At 36.9% G+C, this 21,534-nt stretch overlaps 2 protein-coding genes across 3 annotated transcripts; both read right to left on the bottom strand.

The window, feature by feature from the left end:
- Nucleotides 1–4: 4 nt before the first annotated feature.
- On the bottom strand, nucleotides 5–11,993 carry LOC104092099 (arginine--tRNA ligase, chloroplastic/mitochondrial-like). 2 transcript variants are annotated; one of them, XM_009597603.4, is made up of 18 exons: nucleotides 11,801–11,993; nucleotides 11,075–11,151; nucleotides 10,826–10,965; nucleotides 10,265–10,340; nucleotides 10,032–10,133; nucleotides 9,719–9,934; nucleotides 7,662–7,742; nucleotides 7,185–7,268; nucleotides 6,795–6,899; nucleotides 5,073–5,251; nucleotides 4,316–4,400; nucleotides 3,982–4,168; nucleotides 3,739–3,808; nucleotides 1,670–1,739; nucleotides 1,307–1,396; nucleotides 1,019–1,087; nucleotides 828–926; nucleotides 5–241 (listed from the first exon to the last, which is right to left on the bottom strand). In XM_009597603.4, the coding sequence occupies exons 1-18, from the start codon at nucleotides 11,913–11,915 to the stop codon at nucleotides 131–133; spliced, it is 1,956 nt and encodes a 651-aa protein (XP_009595898.1). In that variant the 5' UTR covers nucleotides 11,916–11,993; the 3' UTR covers nucleotides 5–130. The 2 variants fall into 2 exon arrangements, with proteins under 2 accessions (XP_009595898.1, XP_033510963.1); XM_033655072.2 differs by having other exon boundaries at nucleotides 11,075–11,155; nucleotides 11,801–11,982.
- Nucleotides 11,994–17,378: 5,385 nt separating this feature from the next.
- LOC138897994 (uncharacterized) lies at nucleotides 17,379–20,178 on the bottom strand. Its single transcript, XM_070184025.1, has 5 exons — nucleotides 19,952–20,178; nucleotides 19,728–19,864; nucleotides 18,799–19,280; nucleotides 18,034–18,447; nucleotides 17,379–17,702 (listed from the first exon to the last, which is right to left on the bottom strand). Exons 1-5 carry the CDS (start codon nucleotides 20,176–20,178, stop codon nucleotides 17,379–17,381), a joined length of 1,584 nt encoding a protein of 527 aa, XP_070040126.1.
- Nucleotides 20,179–21,534: the final 1,356 nt, after the last annotated feature.

Raw genomic sequence — 21,534 nt, 5'->3', positions numbered from 1 at the left:
AACATAACCAACTAATTTTGGATCTCAATAAACTATTAAACTGCACAAACTCGTGTACACATTTGGCAGGATTGGCAAACTCGTGACTACAAGAGAAAAAGAAAGAAGAGTACAAAATCTTTTTAACATTTCAAATTTTATAAACAGGGGTGATACCCAACAAATGGAAACACTTTCTCATCACAACAGCTGTTGCCTCGCACAGCATAAGCCTGCTTGTTTCCTCCGCTGAACCAACCACCTGCCAAATTACAAAATAAAACTTTAAGGGCTAGCTATCAACTCAAAAACAAATAATTCCTCAAAACGATCTTCATCCTTGCATGAATCTTATGTGTTGTTCTTGTTTCTTTAGTGCTGTATGCTGGAACCTATGTTCTATTATATGTGAGATAAATGTGGAATAAGAATGTTTGGATAAGAGTACCTGAAACGACAAATACTCCTAAAATAAAAGTAAGGTAATCCGCCTTACTTTACAGTGTTTTTTAATTTAAGAGTTTCTTTTTAGAACAAAAACTCAACATGTACGCTAATTAGTAAACTAATTCTTAACTTCCCCATCAATCTTTGCATAACAATTTATGTATTATTATTCATAACACTAACAATCCCTACATTATAATCCTAGGATAACTAACTGTGAAGCAGCAGCTACATGCAATGCTTCCAGATTTACTAGCAAGTGGTTTCAAGCTAGTTTGTGGCAACTTTAGCCATGAATTGTCCAGGTGAAGAGTATCCAATTTTTCCGTTCTTTGGTTAACTTAATTCTCACTAGAAAGAATTCATACCTGACAATAATTCTCACTAGAAAAAATTCTTACCTGACAATTGGTGTAAAATTTTGTGAAGTCTTCAGACAATTTGTAAAGATATTCACACAAAAGGTTTGGCAAAAGATTGATACAAGCCTCCTCAACGATCTGCAAATGAGACACCAATATTTACAAGACTAGAACTTTGCACAGATAATAGAAAGTCACGGCGCTGTAATAACTATAGAACATCTACTTACCTCAGCAAACTGGAGCAAATGAAGGCCTAACGCACGTTCATCTGGATGAGCCAATACTATACCTCCTACCTGTCCATTACAAATCACTCAATTGTGAGAATTATTAGTTCTACAAATCCAATAACCCAAAGCATTAACTTTTAAACAGCCACAAGTGGCCAAAGAGCAATAATAGCAGGAACTATTTGACCTGAACATTGGTTGAACACCACACACACACCCTCCCAAAAAACACATACATACAAAATCTGGAAGACATATTTCAACAAGGACGAATGAGATCTTTACCTTCTTTAACTCCTCTATATCTCTACCAGACTTTCTGATGATCGAACAAATTCGGGCATGTGCATACAGCAAATACACAGCCGTATTTCCCTGCCAATCACAGAGAAACACAAGTGAATGTCAAATCTTATTTAACCAGAGGCATAAATAAGAAAGCAAATCTATGAATCAAGTGCAAAACATAAAATATTACAGGATCTCACCCGCTTCAGTTATAAATATAATCATGGAACTGTTTCCATGAAGATTGAAAAGGATGAAGATAAGTCTAATGAAGCACGTGGGTTAATCCGAGGAGAGATAAATTAGTATACTAGTGCAAAATGAAATTTACTCATTTTGTAAATGGATATCTATACACACCTTATCACTAAGCATCTGATCAAAATTAAATGTGTAGTTGGTCAATCTGTTGTTCTTCAAGTCTGCATATCTATTTTCCATTCCAAAAGGGAAAAGAAAAGGTCAGAGTCCTCGAGAGAAGACAAGAAAAGCACAAAGGAGATGTATCACAAAATGTACCAGAGCAAACTATAGAGATAGTTGATAAATCTATTTGATGGGAAATAAGTCAAACACAATCATAGTTTTGAGTGTTACGAATTTGATTTCTTGAAACATCTGGAGATTGTAGATGACATCACTATTCATATAAATGTGAAAGATTTTGGTGCAAAAGGTATGTACTCTCCAAAATTACACCTAACTGTAATTGGAGTGCATGCCTATGATAATACAATGTGCCAACAGCAATGACTATATAGAACCTATGTACTTCTCCCTATTGACGAACTCTTATGTATCGCTGCAGTGGTCAAAGGCATTCTGGCCTACTTGTTTGAGCTATTGAACCAGAATTTTTGTTCTAAACTATTGCCACCAAGGCAATTAATTTTCGTATGTATACTGCCTCATCCCATATAAAGTCTCTTTCTTGAATCCTCCAATAAAATGTCACTTCTTCAAAATAGAAATTTTCTTTCACTGTTCATACTTTTTCAGTTTTGCCTGACAAAAGAGTTGGCCTAAAACAACCGCTATACTAAAAGTTCACAAAATCATAGCACAGACCATTAAATTCCCCTGCTTTGCATGCGACAGACAATGCTAGGTTGAAGTATGACACTAAACTGGTTTATGTTGATGACATTGACATAGCAAGCAATAACCAACAAGGAATTTCTCAACTTGCAATTTGTTTAATCACTTGCAAACCAAAAATTTGGACAAATAGAAATACTTTCTGGAGATCGAGTTATCACAATCTAAGATTGGCATAGCTATCCAACAAAGAAAGTACGCTTTGGATATATTTGAGGAGACAAGTATGTTAGATTTCAAATATGTTGACACTCTTACGAATCCAAATGTTAAACTTGTTTCTAGATAGAAAAAGGCTAGAAGCCATTAGAAAACCCTGATGAAATGGAAGACTGGTTGACAAACTAATTTATCATAAAATCACACAACCAAATATTTCATCTGCCGTCAATTAAATTCTCCAAACTCCACGGCGTGACCAACTGGCCATTGGGATGCAATAATTTGCATTTTGAGTACACTAAAGGAGCTCAAGCACAAAGACTGTTATATGAAGGGTCATCAACAAAATGTTGGATACTCTAACGCAGATTGAACAAATTCTCCCTCACATAGACAATTCACTTCTGGATACTGTATCATGATCAGAGGAAATATATCTCTTGAAAGAGTAAAAGACAAGATGTTATCACCAGATCTACTGCAGAAGCAAAATATCAAGCTATTACCCTTGCAACTTAAAGCTTATCTAGTTAAACAACTTCTCTAAGATAAGTGCACTGACGTCACAAAGATGAAGTAAAAATGTGACAATTGTACCTTCTTTTATATATACTCAAATCCCGTATTTCATGAAAGAATGAGATAGATAGAAGTGGATTGTCATTTTCTAAGATAGAAGATTGAATGCATTACCACTAGTTTTGCCAGTTCAAATTACCAACTTGCACATGTTATAACTAAATCCCTTCAAGGTACTTGGATTGGATCCAGTAAATTAGTAACAAACTTGGAGCCTATAACACTTGCATGCTCCAGCAGGGGAATGCTGGGTACTAAATCTCTTGAGGGTAAATTCTAGGAGAACTACAAGATATGCATTGATTCATATTGAATAGGTTTGATATAAATTGATCTGATTAGTGTAATCATGCATAGATTATGAATTTTGTTATGCCTAAAATTGGCATTTCACTAATTGTCACACAAGTAATGATTATAAATTCTCAACCAAGCTTGAGGAAATATTAAGCTCATCATCACTTGTCACACTTTTTTTGCTATTCTTCAACACCAAACTTGTAAGCTCTGTATTCAATTGCCCAGCTCATTTTTGTTCTCTTGCAAAATGAAAATAAGTACAAATGCATGCAAAAGCATGAGGAACTTACTTCACAGCACCGTATCCAACTGCTTCAGCAGTTTGCTCCAGTTCCTCAGCTGTCCATTCTGTTGCCTTACCTGCTAAGACAGTAATGACAGAAAACATGAAATTCTGCATTATAAATTAAGATTGCAAAACTTTACTACCCATAATTGACAAGAGAGACGCTAATTCAAATAAAAATAAACTAGTATACAAAAAATCCCAAAATCCCTCTGTTCAAGAATCAACCAAATATCATTCTACATACCTCGTTCTTCAAGTGCTAATTTACACCGGCTCTTGGCCTCATCAAGTAAATCAACTAGCTTAACCACCTCAGTACTCCGAGTACGAAATCGTTTGCCATCATCTCCTAAAACTAGACCAAATCCTACATGACTGGCCTTGGGAAAATCATTCTCGTTTTGGGGAAGCCAGCCTGCAAGTTTTGCAGCCTGAAAGAAGATTAGAGGGAAAACAAACCTGGTTATGGCTCAATCCTCATGAGATCATATCATAATCTATTCATCAAATAATAAATATATCTTAACATCATATGCCAAAAAGGGATAGAAAAAGAGATACTGATTTTAGAAACTTACAGCAAAGACCATTTCAAAGTGCTCTCGTTGGCCAACATCAGTCACATATATCATCCAGTCTGCTTTCTCTTCATTAAGCCGATACCTTAAGAGTTGCATATAGAAGGTATCATGAAATCATGTGTTGAAACTTCAATATACATTGAACTCCAAGTCTCAGCATCAGTTACACCAGTTGATACCCAAATTAAAAGCCTTGCAAACTCAATACCCCTCTACCCAGCTAGTTACCTATACTACATCACATAGGTTAGAGTAATCTAATCATAATGGTCTGAACTATATGGATTAATTTAAGATGGGTAATCTGTACTCAAAATCACCTCTTTAACATATACTCCGTATTAACATTTGCTTGCATTACACTGATTACAAGAACTCACAGCTACCAGACCTACTTTGCCACTGGGACAAGATATTTTCCTTCCTGCGTACATACTTAATATACATGCAGCTCTTACACAAACCTTAATACTGAGACAGAAAAGTAGAGTAGCGCAACAAACTTCCCACAGCGCTAGGTTTATCACCAAGTAGAAACGCAAACCTATTTATATTTCAATTTCCTCTATGAATATGACTGGTGGTTTTAGACACGTATCATGCAATGACAAAAATGACATAAAGGACATGTCATATTGGCAGTAGAAGGGGCAAACATGACACCAAAGCCCATTAAAACACATCCCATGATTTTGACATAACAGCCTATAATTGCAAAGTCCATCCAAAAGCACAAGTTACAATGAAAACCAACCATAGTGCAGTAAGATCAGTTGAAGCATAGTTGAAACCACCATCCCTCTTAACAACGATAAGAGGTATTTTTTTCCCTTCAATAAAGATAACACGAGCTCCTTCGCTTTCTTGAATCAATCCCTTATTGTTAAGCAAATCTAACGCCTTGGGAATGTACGGATTGTAAAAGCTTTCACCCTAAAAATAAGAAATACCAAATTAATCAATGAGGGTTAGCTCAATCATACATAAAACAAGTAATGCATGTGCATGCTACATGCTCAATTCAAAATGAAAAAAGAATATTTTATTAAAAAAGGATAAGCCCCGCTGAATGAATCATCATATTCTCGTACCCAAGGGTGTGCCCTAGTGGTTAATGAAGAGTGTGGCCTAGTGGTTAATGAAGTGGGAGGAGAACATAAGGTCTCGGTTTCAAATTCCAGCGGAGGCAAAAGACACTAGGTGATTTCTTCCCATCCGCCCAGGCCTTGGTGGGTAGAGTTACCTAGTACCTCTGCTAGTGGGAGGTAGCAAGTACTCAGTGGAACTAGTCATAGTGCGCGCAATTCGGGCTTGACGCCACTGTCATAAAAAAACATCATATTCTCCCACAATCCTTCTACAGGATATGATAGAACTATTTACATATAGCAGGACACTCACACCAAATGAATTTCCCCATATTTACTTGACTACTAGAGACCAGATGGTCCAATGTCAACAATCATAAATCATATTCAATTTCTGCACCACATAAAGGGCAGCCCGATGCACTATGCTCCCGCTATACGCGGGGTCTGGGGAAGGGCCGGACCACGAGGGTCTATTGTATGCAGCCTTACCCTGCATTTCAGCCAGAGGTTGTTTCCACGGCTTGAACCTGTGACCACCCGGTCACATGGCAGCAACTTCTGCACCACATACAAGATGAAATTAGTTAAAAGAGTATCCACCAGGATCTTCTAATTTTAGCCCCCTCCCCCCCCCCAAAAAAAAAAAAATTCTCTTTAGGGTTTATATGACCAACTAATTTGATCATCAAAACAAATCTGCAGAACTATAACTCTAAGATCAAAAGTTCAGGCAACAGGCTACTCTATCTTTCTTTTTCATTTACCATTTCTTCAGAAATTAATCATCTGAATCTAAGAGTTTCAACTTTTTTAGAAGTCTTATTAAATTTCAGGTGGCAGCAATATACGCAGTACATTGTCCAGTAAAAACATACTAAAGCTTCCAATGCAACCGTTATGCGATTTCCTTTTTTATAGGAGTGGTGGCCGAGCTAGCTTGTGCGCAGCTCAATTAATCCACCGGATTCCTGCGACGGGCTAGAAATTATACCTAACTTTTTTGCATCTGCTGGAATTTGAACCTTGGTTTCCCAAGGTTCATTCTAGCTTCATTCACCACTAAGCACACGCTTTGGTACGACTGCTATGAGAATTCTCCTTCAGGGGAATACCTTTGAAGCATTCTCTTTGGGATTAAGTATTTGTTGAAAATACAAAACAAGTAAAATCATCAGATTCAGAATCATTTCATGGGTGCTAAAAGTTGAAACAGTACATATGTGATTCTAATAGCATGAAGGATCAGAAGAAATTTTAGCACGGCTCGTGGAGATACTAAACAACATTAGCCTAGAGGATGCATCACATTTAGAAGGCAAAAACAAGATATAATGCATGCTCTCCAGATTTCAATTTAAGATAGTAGAGAATGCTCAACAAGGTACCTTTTCCTCTAAGTGAACTCCAAGTCTTTCGTAAACCCTTTGAAATTCTTCTCTGCTAATTTCACAAATTTGTGTCCATGCCTTCCTGTACTTCTCCTCCCCTCCCTATGAGACATACACCAATTGAAACACACATATAAGAGAAAAGGATCAAATAAAATGTTATCCTTAAAAGTTATTAACTAGTTGAGCAGATCTTTCATGAGGAAGCTATAACACGATTATCAGATGCCATCTGGCATTTCAAACAAATAATGCAAGAGAAGCAGCAGATATCTGCAAGCATATTCATTTGCCCCCTCCCCTTCAAAGGACAGAATTGAATTTCCCCAACATCTATCAAGAAAAATGTTATCATTAGATGCAGACTTGCAAAACTTGAAAGTTCACCTGTAGGCTAACAACAGCCTTTTGCGCCCTCTCCTTGAAATCTGGATCATTGTCAAATCTTTGTTTTGAGGCCTTATAGAACGCCTACAAGAAATCAAGAAAGGGACTGATATGTCAAGTTATCATAAAAAATTCCGTCATCCTACCACATGTACTGCTCCTTCCCAAGTGAAGTTTTCAAGAAACAGATACGCGCACATTCCAGGGTATGCTCATATTTGTAGCTAATAATAGACAATTGTTTAAAAACTTCCAAATAAGTCAAGTAATAATTGAAAATGATAGCATGTGAACAAAGAAAAGAACACTATGTAGTATCAGAAATTTCTGTCAATGCTAATCCTTTTCTTTTTCCATTATTTTCTATTAGCTAATTTTTTATGTGCATATCGCATGCTTTATCTAGGGCCAAATGGAGATTATCAAATATCACAGAGTAAGATAATAGGAGAATGACAGCTAAATTTGAACATTCACCTGCAAATCTCCAATGGCTTGGGCACTAGCAGCTTCCCAGTTAGGAATTTTGTCAAAGAGGTACTCAATTAACATTCCAAACTGCAAAAGATATAATAAGTGTGAGGCTTTTTGACTTACAAGGTAAGGGAACAAACCATTTCTAGTGCATAACATACTACTCTAAAAAGAGAACTTGCATCGAGTCATAAATAAATCACTATATAGCTTCGTGGATAAAAATCCAATGAACATAAAATTTGGTCTTTCTTTCAAAACAAATCAGAGTAAGATTGCTCATTCAACCAACAATTGCATGAATATTTCAGAATAATGACATGGTATTTTTTTTAAAGGTATGTAAACTTGAATAATGATAGACTATTCATGTCACATATCTATTTTTGAAAGAGATTGTAGGAATTTTTATTCACTATGAAACCCGCATCAAGTATGTGCTGTCAGATATAAAGTATCTACAAAATCAGGCTAGTTCTGAAAAGAGATTAAAAAATCTGTCAGTGTCTGGCTGTCTGCTTCGTATACATCTTCCAATGTACACCGACTAGCTAATAACCGTAAAAACTTATGTTTCCGACACTGTATAGTTTGAGCTTTTCCCTCAAAACACCTAATTTCTTTCCTTGCATATCACCCATAGCACACAAGAAGGAATTGTATTCCATATCATCTATTTGTCCTTTCTCTAACCATGTGAATGCCAGCAGCTGAAAAGATCTTTAACAGAAGTAGGCATCACTGAACAATCCAAAGGATGTTGAGAAATAAGCTCCGCGGAAGTACATAAAAAGGTGCCCTGATGTCTCCACGTACCTCTCACATGAGACACCTGCCACATAAATTCATTCCCCTCTTCATCAGATTCCGTGTGACCTATAGATCACGGGATCGAACCGTAGAAGCAACCACTAATGCTTGCATTAGGGTAGACCGTCTACGTCACACCCCTTAGGGTGCGACCCTTCCCCGGACCCTACGTGAACGCGGGAGGCCTTGTGCACCGGGCTGCCCTTCATCAGATTCCGATGAGTCGATACCGCACCATGGGCAGCCTCTCAACAGAAACAACCTACCTTATATGGAGACCTCGTTCTCCAGATCCTTCTTCATGGCCATGCCCACTCTACTGTGTTGATTGAAGAGGCTACCAAGCTTTTGTAGCAGCTATTAACAGAGAAAATAGCATTTCTTGAGAACCAAATTAAAGTACCAGATTCCCCAATTAACTCCCAGGGCTTCCAACTCTGCACAAACAGTTGCAGCACCCATTGAATCTCCCAATCATTATAATCCCTTATAAATCTAATAGTCCACCCAAACTAGTGCCCAGTGGCATCAGCATGTTCAGCAAATCTGGAAATTGATCTTGTAAAGGTGTGTGATCCGTCCATGTGTCATGCCAAAATTAAAATTGTCCACTTACCAATTTTAACTTGATCATAGCAAAGAACATTCCAATGTTCTCTGGTGTGCTTCCAAACCCCAATTCCATAGGTCCCTGAACCACTTTAGTGTACCACAGGTCTCATCGGTCGTGGGCTTCGTGGCCCTATTTTGCTACCAAAACTTTTCTCCAAAGAGCCCCTTCTCCAAAATTGAACCTCCAAAGCCATTTGTACAGCAAGCTTTAGCTATGGATCCTCAGGTTCCTTATTCCTAATCTTCCATTTTCTTTGTCAAGAGTACCAATATTCCACCTTACCAAATGAAATTCCCTCTTCCCTTTCTTCCTTACCAGCAAAAAATCCCTTCTCAATCTATCTGAAATCTCTTCCACTCATGTACTATAATAAATTAAGGCTAAATTGACAGTGTTATAACATCGATGCGGATAACGATAATCAATATAATATTTTTCAAGAAGAAAAGGCAAGGATATCTGTTAAATGCACCAGTTCTTAATTGCTTTAACAGTTCAGGCAATTGATGTATCAGTTTGAAAAAGAAAAAAAGTCTAGCCCAGAAGAATTTGCAAACGAATTTAGACATATGTATATCTTATTCCAATTGCTCATGACAAAGACAGAATAACGAGATTATTTGAGCATGACATCTACCTGTGTTCCCCAGTCACCCACATGGTTTCTCCGAAGAACTTCAACATTAGAAAACTCCAGCATTCGGGCCAAAGTGTCTCCAATAATAGTAGATCTCAAATGACCAACATGCATCTCCTTTGCTATGTTTGGAGATGAAAAATCAACAACTGTCCTTTCGACAGGAAGCTTTGGTGCCCATGTTTCAATACCGTCTATTAGCATCCTCTCAATGCTCTGCATCAACAAAAACAACAATGTCATTATATGATACAAACCTTTTCATAAAATAAAATTCGAAAGGAATAGAACTGGGGTAAAATAAAGCGAACACCTTTGCTATCCATTGCTTTTTTAATACAACATTAATAAAACCAGGTCCTGCTGTAGAGCATCTCTCAATCATTTCTGATGCAGGAAGATTATCTATAATAGCCTAAACATAAGAAAACAAATGCGATGTTAGTATCTTGCACTTCAAGACTATTATCAAAACTACGAACTTCGAAGACACTGGCATGAATAGAAATAAGGCAAAGAGACTATAGAGGATGTCAATGTCATTACCTTTCCAACAGGTTGAGGACCCCTGAACTGGGTACCTTGGCCTTTAATCTTATTCCACAAGCTCATCGCATTGTTGCTGCCCAAAATCAAACCCCATGGTGAGAAGTTAAAGGAAATAATGGCCTAATATTTCCTATGTAATAAAACTACTAGTGATATTAATAGAATTATTAATAGTCTTAACAAATAGGTGTTATCAAAAGACGAAAAGGGCAGAAAAGTGTTGGGTCTATTGGGGCTTTAGTCGCAAAGGGCAAGCAAAGCGCAGGATTTAATGAAAAAAGGAGCAAAAGAAGAAAAGACTACATAAATATATCTGCTATTCAATAATAATTACTAACGCACCAATAACAGTTATATGGACAAAAGGAACTTATAAACTTTAAGTCAGTGACATATTTTATTGTTTAGCATGGCTTCTTCAGTACAACGTCCATTGGCAACGAGACACACTAAGCGAGGAGAAGCAATCATCCTTTTTTGCACCTAGCTTTAAGGGTTAAACGCTTAAGGTGAGCCTTTGACAACACTGTAATTACTTGTAAATTAAGTAATCCATACCACTGGTAGTCCCCGTGTCTTGGATCATTGCAAATAGCAATCATAGGCTGCACACCTTCAACATCAGGGAATGCTGCCCTAAGTGATTCCTCAAATAGCTTTGCTAATTGCTCCTTAACACTCCCTACAATTTCTTTATCCTGTTCAGTAAGGAGGTATGTTAGCTATGATTCCGCAGAACATTGCAAGTCATTATCATGCAATTAATGAAGATAATAACAATATCAAAAGGGTGATGTATTTTCTTACAGTTGCCATGGTTGATATTGGCTTTGTAGATACTTTTACCACACTGAAAAGTTCCCTAGATGTTGCTCGGGGAATACCTGTCTAGTTTCACCAGCACCATGACAAAAATTACCACAAGCACTAGCATATTACATCTAAAGGAAATAGATAGAAAGCAAAACGGAAGAGTAATCATCTAGGAACAATAAGGATACTGAAACAAACTCCAGATGTTGTAACACGCTTTCCCTACGAGCAAAGATGTCAATGACGAGGAAGGCTTTTTTGTTTTCTACTAATACTTGCTCTGATACTCTGCCCAAGCCTGGCTGAGGAAGAGTTGCAGGGCGTAAAACGCGAAGATAATAGAACGTTGATGTTTGTATGTTTTACATGTTTTCCTTGATATAAAAATTCTACCTTCTTTCTTCTGCGCAGTCCAAAATTCTATCCTTCTTTCTTAAACGGCCATCGGCCATTATTCTGAATTCTGATAGATGATTTATTATTTCTATATTAGCCCGATATTCAAGTTCAAAAAGACAGCTAGGCTCGGCATTTAAGTAGAACAGGCTTGGGTAAGCATTAATTGAACATCAAAATGAAAAACAAAAATTAACTCAAATTCATGATTCAACGAAGAGTTAGAAGGATTGAAATCAAACACGGAGGAAAATGACTGTGTATATAAGTGTATATTAATAACAATCCATCAGAAATGAGATACAGAAAAAGAGAGAGGCTTACGGGTATTGAGAAGAAACGAGGAGAAAGAAGAGAGGTGAAGGAGCTTGGCGGGTGGAGGCGGAGAGAGCAAAAGCACCGGCGGAAGTTTGAGAGAAGACAAGGCCAAGCTGCTCATTTTTGTTTGGGTTTTCCTATTTTATTCCTCTTCTTCGGTCTACCCTTTTTCCGCTTCCACGCAACGCGCTCGCATTCGCAGTGCGAACTAGACTTTTTGTTTAGGGTTTCTGGAGATATTGGGATAGGGACTTTGTGGTCAATTCTCAAGTTTCTCGGGTGTTCGTGATTCGGTTTGGTTCGATTTTTCCTAAAAAGAAATTAAATCTACTAAGTCGGTTTTTAAAATATTAAAACCAAACTAAATCAATTAAGTCGTTTTTTATCGATTCGGTTTTGGTCGGTTTTTCGATTTTTTCGGTTATTTATCGGGTTTTTTCTTAAATATGAGACATACACTACCAAATACATATTCCGGAGACTACATTTTCAACGTAACAATATCAAACCAATTGCTCTTTGAGAAATATATCATTTACCAAGATATATTGATGATAATTGAATCAACTAGTGATGAATAATTTAAGTACTCAATTAAAAATCGATTATTTTTAACATGAAATAAATTATTGTACTTAGCAAAAGAAAACTACCAATCAAACTAGAATATAAAGGCAAATAATTAGATTATTATAATAGCAAAAAAGTAGACTAAAATATAAACGAATAATATGTACCATAAAATTTTAGAAACTTTATATAAAAATATACATATATATAGGTATAATAATAAATTTAGATACCTACTTCTATAGTCAGTTTGGTTCAATTTTTTTTGTTATTTTTTTATTAAAACCAAAACCAAACCAAATTTGATCGGTTTTTAAAATTCAAAACCAAAACCAAATCAAACCTAAAAAGTATCGGTTTTTTTGGTCGGTTTGGTTCGATTTTTCGGATTTTCATGAACACTCTTACCCATAAGAGATTGCTATGTCATGATGTCATTTTTCCCCAATAGAAAAAGAAGAAGACCAAGAGACATAAATTTTAGGACCCCTAAATTTAATTTTTACTCAATAATATATTTTTTCAATTCTAATTTTATTTTTTTATGGGTTATTGGGCCAAGTGATAAGACGTGTAATTTTTTCATTTAAAAAGGGGCAAATGTACATATTTCAATGTCCAGGTAGTCATTCTCAAGAACTGGTACTTGTTTTGTTCTAGAATTTTAAACTAAAATTCTTAACTTCATACAAATCATGACATTTTTGTCCTAAAATATTGAACGGATAAACTAAAATTCAGGACGCACTGGTTAATTCTTAAATAGCTTCCCTTTAAAGTAGTTACCTAGTGTCATTTCTACTTTAAAAAAACTAGACTTAGTACCATTTATTACCATTTATGATCAAATACCAATTATTAGAGATTTATTTAAATATAAGATCAATACATATTTCACTAAAATAAACTTTCTCATAATCATACAAAGATATGGCCATGACACCCTGTCATATGCTTCGAACCTATCTAGTTTTAAAACTAAGTTGCCATATGTTAAATTTCTTAATACTCTAAATAAACTTTTTAAGGTAGTAAAATATTTTTTTTATTAGTCTTCCTGGTCAAAGCCACTTTGATTAGAAGAATAAGAGAAGGTAAAATCTTACAAGTTTGGGGTAAGAATTTTTGCAAATATTTTAGTAAAAACATTGTAAAGATTTATTGGTCTTAAATCATCAAAGATTTGAGTATAAATACTTTGGAGCATAATCAAACATGTGTGAGAAATGAACTTGATATTTTTGCACCTATAAAGTACTCTCCAATGCATTATATAATTTAAGCATTATGATGGCTCAGCATGATTGGAATTTTTTGCCCCAAACCCATCAAGTCCAGGCATTCATAGGATCTACTGAATATAGGTCTTTTTATTTCTTATTCTTGAGTCTTGAGGGATGATAACGAATACAACATTCATTTCCTCACTTATATATTTTGATTTTCACGAGATTGACACCTCTCAGTTAAATTGACAATAATAATATCATCCACATCAAGTATTCGGGATGACAAAAACACAAGTCACGCCCCAAACTGGGGTGGGACGTGATTGACACTCAATCCTTACCACTCGTTGAGTGAATCCTGTACTATTTGTATCAAACTTCAAGTTCAATAGCAAAGAAACTAACGTGCTTAAATATTAATTCTAATCAAATTGCAGTTTTTAAGTTGACTGATAAAATATAATAAATAAAGGATAAATTTTAAAATATTTTAATACTGACCCACTAACAAGTCATGAGCCTCTAGAATCTGAAAAATAAAATTTAAAATACATAGCCTACGGGGGCATCCCCAGAAATAAAATAAACGTAAAAAAAAGTTATAAATAATAGTCTGAAAAGGGTCCGCTACCGCTGGCATGAATCAACGGAGTCTGTAAACTGAATCTAGAATATCTCCTCTAGCCACGTGCCTCGTTACCTGCGTCCTCAATACCTGTCACACGACGTAGCAGGCCCAAACGAGCTAAGTACCACCAAAGGATACCCACTAAGTCTCATAGGCTACCTCCTAAAAAGGCAGAGCGAGACCTTCTGGAAAATATAAGAAAGAAAAGGGATATACGGAAAATCATATAAATTATATAAAATTTTACAACCAAGTAATAATCTGGAAACTGAAACTTAACGTAGAAATTGAGCCCATAACTGATATCTGAAATAGAAATTGAGTTACATATATTTTAAGATATAACTTTGCAATGTTAATTGTTACGCATAATGGTACTGCGGTCGTGAGCATCTGGGAACACGTACGGGGGAGTGTCGACCTATCTCCCCAACAAACAGTTGGCACCTGCGAGTGTGGGGTGCGTAACCCTGACATCATAGCACTCACGCTAGGGGAGGTTGGCCACTTCTCCCTACTGAATGTGAATATCAAAATTAAGGGCATGCAATAATTGGTAATACACATAAGCATATATTCATGTCACATATAATGGCGTACTGAATAAGAATAAGTGAACTAAGCATTGGATCACGAGAAGACATGACTTAGCTTTAGCTAATATATAGAGCACAATGGTTATAATGGAATTTCCTACTAGGAAAGTAAACATCAACTCACCTTAAAACTTTAGCTGCAATTCGTCTCTTCAAGTTTTTTTCGAGTATTCAACAATGCGAAATCTACAATAATAGGCTTAACCGTGTCAATTCATAAGCTATTAAGTTTTACTTGTTGTTACTTAGCTATAAATCTAGAAACTCTCACCTCACTAATTCAAGTAAAGTTTTCAGCTAAACATTTTCATTCTTCCACAAAGATATATAGATGACGATGCCATGAATTCAAGTAAACTGATTTTACAAAAAAATAAAGTGACCTCATTATAAATCATTGGTTCTAGACTCATAACATCAATTATGTATTATACAATTAAATACTAGATATGAAAGAATCTCTCACTTAACTTTGGCACTAACTAAAAGATAAACTTTTATCATATGGGCATTCGAAGAAAACTCTCTGCCATGACTAGAAAATATGAACCGCAAAAGCTCTATCAATTTATTTCAGTGAATACTTAAACTTACGTATAAAAATAATTTCATAGAATGAGAACTGAAGGGTTTTGACTAAATTTTTACCTAGCGATAATAACCATATGAATTTTGGAAGAATTAAATACATGGGTTTCGAGAATGACAAATTGCAAAACCTTGAATTATTTTATAGCTTTCTACGTTTTCTGTGTTGCCTAACTCCCAAAGCAATTAAATTGCTTTGATTTTCTTGCTAAAACCTCACTTCTCCCTCTTTACTTTTTCAGACAAAGACCTTTACCAACCCTTTTCACGGGAAAAAACTTTTACCCCTCGAATTCCCTTAGGCTTCGGTCCCACTAAGTCTCTTTTTCTTTTTTTCTTTTTGCTTTTTAATTATTGTAGTTGCTACTTGTTATTATTAAGCAATATGTATTTAAAAGCTAGCGAAATGGGGCATTACATTCTCTCCCCCTTCGAAATATTCGTCCTCGAATGTCATATCACATTTATTCTTAAGTATAAAGAAAGGTCTTAGGTCTTATGCCACTCTCACTATCTCTTAGGACCTCAAAATTTGGCTAACTCTTAATATTTTCAAAAATTTCGACAGAGTTTCCTTTGTAACTGGAGTTATCCCAAAATTTTCAATCTGTCAAAACCAATCGAACAATAATACTTTGCACCTCCAGCTACTCAATCCAATTATATACAACATCAAGGCATACCCATATACCCGTCAAAGCCATTTTACATCATTATAAGTACAAAAATCACATAACTTGACAATCTAAATATTTTAAAGCTTAAATTGAATTATGTACCTGAAATCTCGAACAAGTAAACATACTTTTTCTTCATGACTTCCTCTGGATCCCGCGTAGCTTCCTCAATTGAGTGGTTGCTCCATATTACTTTCCCAACGCAACGTCTTTGGTTCAAAGTCTACGAACCTGCATGTCTACTATAGCTACAGGGACCTCCTCATATGTCAGAGTATCATCTACCTCTATCTCATGTCTATCAAGTACATGACTCGGGTCGTGAAAGTACTGTCTCAGCATGGACAAATTAAAAACTGGATGCACAGAAGATAACTCTAGAGGTAAAGCTAGTCGATACGCCACAAGCCCAATCCTTTCAAGAATTGGATAAGGCCCTATATATCTTGGGCTAAGCTTTCTCTTTCTACCAAACTTCATGATACCCTTCATTGGAGACACCTTTAAAAATACATAATCACCCTCTTTGAACTCAAGATCACGACGTCTTATATCAAAGTATGACTTTTGTCGGCTTTGAGTTGTTTTAAGTCATTCCTGAATAAGTTTCACCTTTTTCAAGGCATCTTGTACTATGTTTGGACCAATAAGCTTCGTTTCACCTATATCAAACCACCCTACATGCGAATGACACCGCCTCCCATATAGGGCCTCGAATGGGGCCATCTGAATGCTTGCTTGATAATTGTTATTATATACAAATTCAATCAAAGGTAGATGATCATCTCAGTTTCCTTTAAAATCAAGAACACAGGCTCGTAACATATCTTCCAAAGTCTGAATTGTCCTCTCGGCCTGTCCGTCCGTTTGAGGGTAAAAATTTGTACTCAGATTAACTCGGGTACCGAGACCTTCTTGAAAACTCTGCTAGAACTGGGCAGTAAACTGCACCCCTGTCAGAAATAATAGACATGGGAGAACCATGCAACTGAACAATCTCATTTATGTATAATGATGCATACTGGGGTGACGTGTAGGTTATTTTGAATGGCAAAAAGTGAGCTGACTTAGTGAGTCAGTCTACTATGACCCAAATGGAGTCATGTTTCTTAAAAGTTCGCGGCAAGCCAACCACAAAATCTATATTTATTCGTTCCTATTTTCATTCTTGTATTTCAATGACTTGAGCTAAGCCAACTGGCCTCTAGTGTTCAACTTTTACTTGCTGACAGTTAAGGCACTGTGATACATAATCTGCAATATCTCGCTTCATATTATTCCACCAATAAACATCCCTCAAAGCATGATACATTTTGGTAAACCTGGATGTATTGAATATCTGGAGCTATGAGCTTCTACCATAATTGCCCTTCGAAGATCTTCTACATTAGGCACGCATAAGCGGCCATCAAGTCTCATCACACCATTCTCATCAAGTGAAAAATTCTTAATCTTGTCACTGAGGACACCTTCCTTGTGCTTAAGCAAGTTAGGTTCATCAAATTGTTTGGCTTTAACTTGCTCTACTAAAGTAGACTTAGCACCCATACTTGCTATCAATCTTCCATCATACTTCTCATCGAGACGAACCCCTTGGCTAGCTATGTTGGGCTTCCTTAACTATTGGACGTTCGACCACACACAACCTGGTCAAACTCCCCATGGATCTTCTGCTCAGTGCATCAACAACCATATTCGCTTTGCCGGGATGGTAAAAGATATTACAATCATAATCTTTAAGCAACTCCAACCACCTGCGTTGTCTCAGATTCAACTCTTTCTGCTTGAATATATACTGCAAACTTTTGTGATATGTATAAATGTCACATTACTCTCCATAAAGGTAGTGACGCTATATTTTTAGACAAAAAATAACTGCTACTAGCTCAAGATCATGGGTAGGATAATTTCTCTCTTGATTCTTTAACTGCCTAGAAGCATAAGCAATTACCTTGTCATTCTGCATAAGAACACATCCTAATCCTACTCTAGAAGTATCACAACAGATCATAAATTTACCTGTAGGGGTAGGCAGAGTCAAGATTGGGGCTGTAGTCAACCTGTTCTTGAGTTCTTGAAAACTTTTCTCACAAGCTTCAGACCATTGGAACTTCACATTTTTCTGAGTTAACTTTTTCAACGGGGTATCTACTGAAGAGAACCCTTCTACAAAATGACGGTAGTAACCTGTCAACCCTAGAAAACTGCGAATCTCTGTAGGGGTCGTCGGCCTAGGCCAACTCTTAACTGCTTCTGTTTTCTGGGGGTCTACTCTAATGCCTTCTTTCGAGACCACGTATCCCAAAAATGTAACTGTATCGAGCGAAAATTCACATTTGGAAATTTTGGCATAAAGCTGACGATCCTTGAGTATTTGAAGAACTATTCTCAAGTGATTCTCATACTATTTCTGGCTACGGGAATATACCAAAATATCATCGATAAATACTATGACAGGGTTATCTAATAAAGGCTTGAAGACTTCGTTCATTAAGTCTATAAAAGTTGTTGGTGCATTGGTAAACTCAAAGGATATCACTAAAAATTCATAGTGACCGTACCGAGTCCTAAAGGTTATTTTCGGGATGTCTGCTTCTCTGATTTTTAACTGATGGTATCTTGATCTTAGATCTATTTTTGAGAAATACCTGGCACCCTGCAACTGATCAAATAAGTCATTTATCCTGGGCAGTGGATATTTATTTTTGATAGTAACCTTATTCAACTGGCGGTAATCTATACACATCCGTAGGGAACCATCTTTTTTCTTCACGAACAACACTGGAGTACCCCAGGGTGAAACACTAGGTCGAATAAAACCCTTATCTAAGAGGTCTTGTAACTGCTTCTTGAGTTCATTTATCTCAGATGGAGCCATTCTGTAAGGAGGAATCGAGATTGGTTGAGTTCCTGACAATGTGTCTATGCCAAACTCAATCTCCCTATCTTGTGGTATCCTTGGGAGATCACCCAGGAACACGTCTAAAAACTCTTTCACAATCGGTACTGATTCAAGCACTGGGGAGCCAACTTTCATATCATGTACATGTGCTAGATATGCCAAACACCTGATGCTCACTAGTTTTCTAGCCTTAAGGTAAGAAATAAATTTACTCACAAGCATACCCATTTCACCTCTAATTATAATTGGATCTTCCCCAATAAATGAGAATTTAACTGTCTTCGCGTGGCAATCAACTGTAGCATGAAAAGAAAACAATCAGTACATTCCAGCTATGATGTTAAAGTCTACCATATTTAACAAGTTCAAATCGGCTAATGTTTCTCATCCCTGAACTATGATTATGCATTTTCTGAATATATATATTCAACTCTAACAGATTCCCCTATATGTGTGGAAGCCTCAAACGGAACCCCTAATTTTTCTGGTGCTTTTCCAAACCCGACACAAAAATAAGGAGACACATAGGAGAAAGTTGAACCAGGATCGACTAATACATAAGCAAGGCGACCACAAACCGAGAGAATACATGTAATAACTTTGTTAGACGCCTCAACATTCTGCATGTCTAGATGCATAGAATCTGGCTGGTCCGCCTCCTCCCTGAGCTCCACCTCTATTGGCACCACGCCCAGTATGAATATTAGATGCCCGAACTGGAGGAGGTGCAACTATATAATTACCCATGTATGTTGCCTGTCTGGTTGGAGTTTTTCCCAGAGCTTGTCCAAGCAGTGGACAGTCTCTCTTAATATGACCCAGATCATGGCAGTGAAAACAACCTTTCTGACCCAAAAGGCATTTCCCTGGATGTCTTTTGCTGCATGAAGGACATATAGGATAGAAGAACTGAGGTTGGCCCTGAGTAGTTGAACTTTGCCCCTGAGGGGCCTGACCCTTACTCTACTAGCCATGTCTGAGTGGAGCTAGATAAGGAGATGAGTGAGCCGTTGATTGAATGTGAGCTGAATGATTCATGTTCTTACCCCCAACTGAAAATCCCCTATAAATACCTATTATTCTAGCCTTCTTGTTGTTATTTTTAGCTTCCCTGGCGATTTTATCAAAAGCCTCCTTATGCGTAGCGATATTGACAACCTGAAGATAAGTTTTGTCATCCTGATGTGAAGTCATATCTTTTACCATATGCGGATTCAAGCATTCAATGAACCTTCTCACTTTCTCTCTCTATGTCGGTATCAAATTAGGTGCATACTCTGCCAATTTTGCAAATTTTATCTCATATCCAGTCACTAACATGGTACCCTGTTTAAGATGTTCGAACTGACGTAGGAGCTCATCCATCCGACTGCTAGGCAAGAACTTGGCCCTGAAAGCTTCTTTGAACTGGGGCTAAGTAAGTGGCGGTAATGTAGAATCTCTGGCCTTCTTGTAACCTCTCCACTATTGTCCTGTTGCACCCTTCAATCGAAACCCAATCAACTTTGTGGCTTGTGTTTCAAGACAACCCAAAGACACAAACATTTCCTCTATCTCTTCCAAAAATAATATTGGTTTATTTGGTTTATCGGTACCATTATAAGTAGGAGGATTTAATCTTAGAAAGGCATGTGGATCAATTTTTTCGTTGGTAACTGCACTATTTGGGCAATATTTGCAGGGATAACTGGTGGCGGTACCACGAGTGGAACTTGAAAATCATCTCATATAACCTCATCATCTGAATCAAGAGGGTCCTGAGGAGGAGCATGAACAGATGTAGCCCGACCACCAGTTGGAGGGGCTAGGGACTCCAGAAAGTCCAAAATTCTGTCAATTCAATTATTCTACTAATGTGGTGGTACCCGATCATTAACAACCTACTGAGGTGGAGCTTGTGCTTGTCTTGTGGCCTTACCACGAGCCTGATTACCTCTCGCATTTCCACCTCTACCCCTAGTATTTTGACCTATACCTCTACCTCTGTCACGTCCTCTAACTGCAACTGGTGCTATTAGTGCGGCTTGCACCTCTAGTGCTGCATCTTGATGATTAGCAGTTGGTATCTCAACATTGTTAGCATTAGAGGATGAAGTTAATCTTGTTCAAATCATCTTATTTGTGCTGAAACGAGAGATAAATGGGTGTTAGAATTCTGAAATGTTTATCTCTAACGCACGATATAAGAATCAAACGAGAGGAAAAATAAATCCTAACATGTCTTGTAGCCTTCCAAATATAAGTATAGTGCACAACATACGCATATTTGAGACTCTACTAGACACGGCTCATGACTCCCTAGAACTCCGTAAACCTTGCTGCTCTGATACCAACTTGTCACGCCCCCAAACTGGGGTGGGACGTGATTGGAACTCAACCCTTACCACTCATTGAGTGAACCCTGTACTATTTATATCAAACTTCAAGTTCAATAGCAAAGAAACTAACGTGCTTAAATATTAATTCTAATCAAATTGCAGTTTTTAAGTTGACTGATAAAATATAATAAATAAAGGATAAATTTTAAAATATTTTAATACTGACCCACTA

The sequence above is a fragment of the Nicotiana tomentosiformis genome, chromosome 8 (assembly GCF_000390325.3).
Source record: "Nicotiana tomentosiformis chromosome 8, ASM39032v3, whole genome shotgun sequence".
Lineage (NCBI taxonomy): Eukaryota > Viridiplantae > Streptophyta > Magnoliopsida > Solanales > Solanaceae > Nicotiana > Nicotiana tomentosiformis.
Note: the sequence above shows the minus strand (reverse complement) of the source record. Positions and strands in the feature narration are given on the sequence as shown.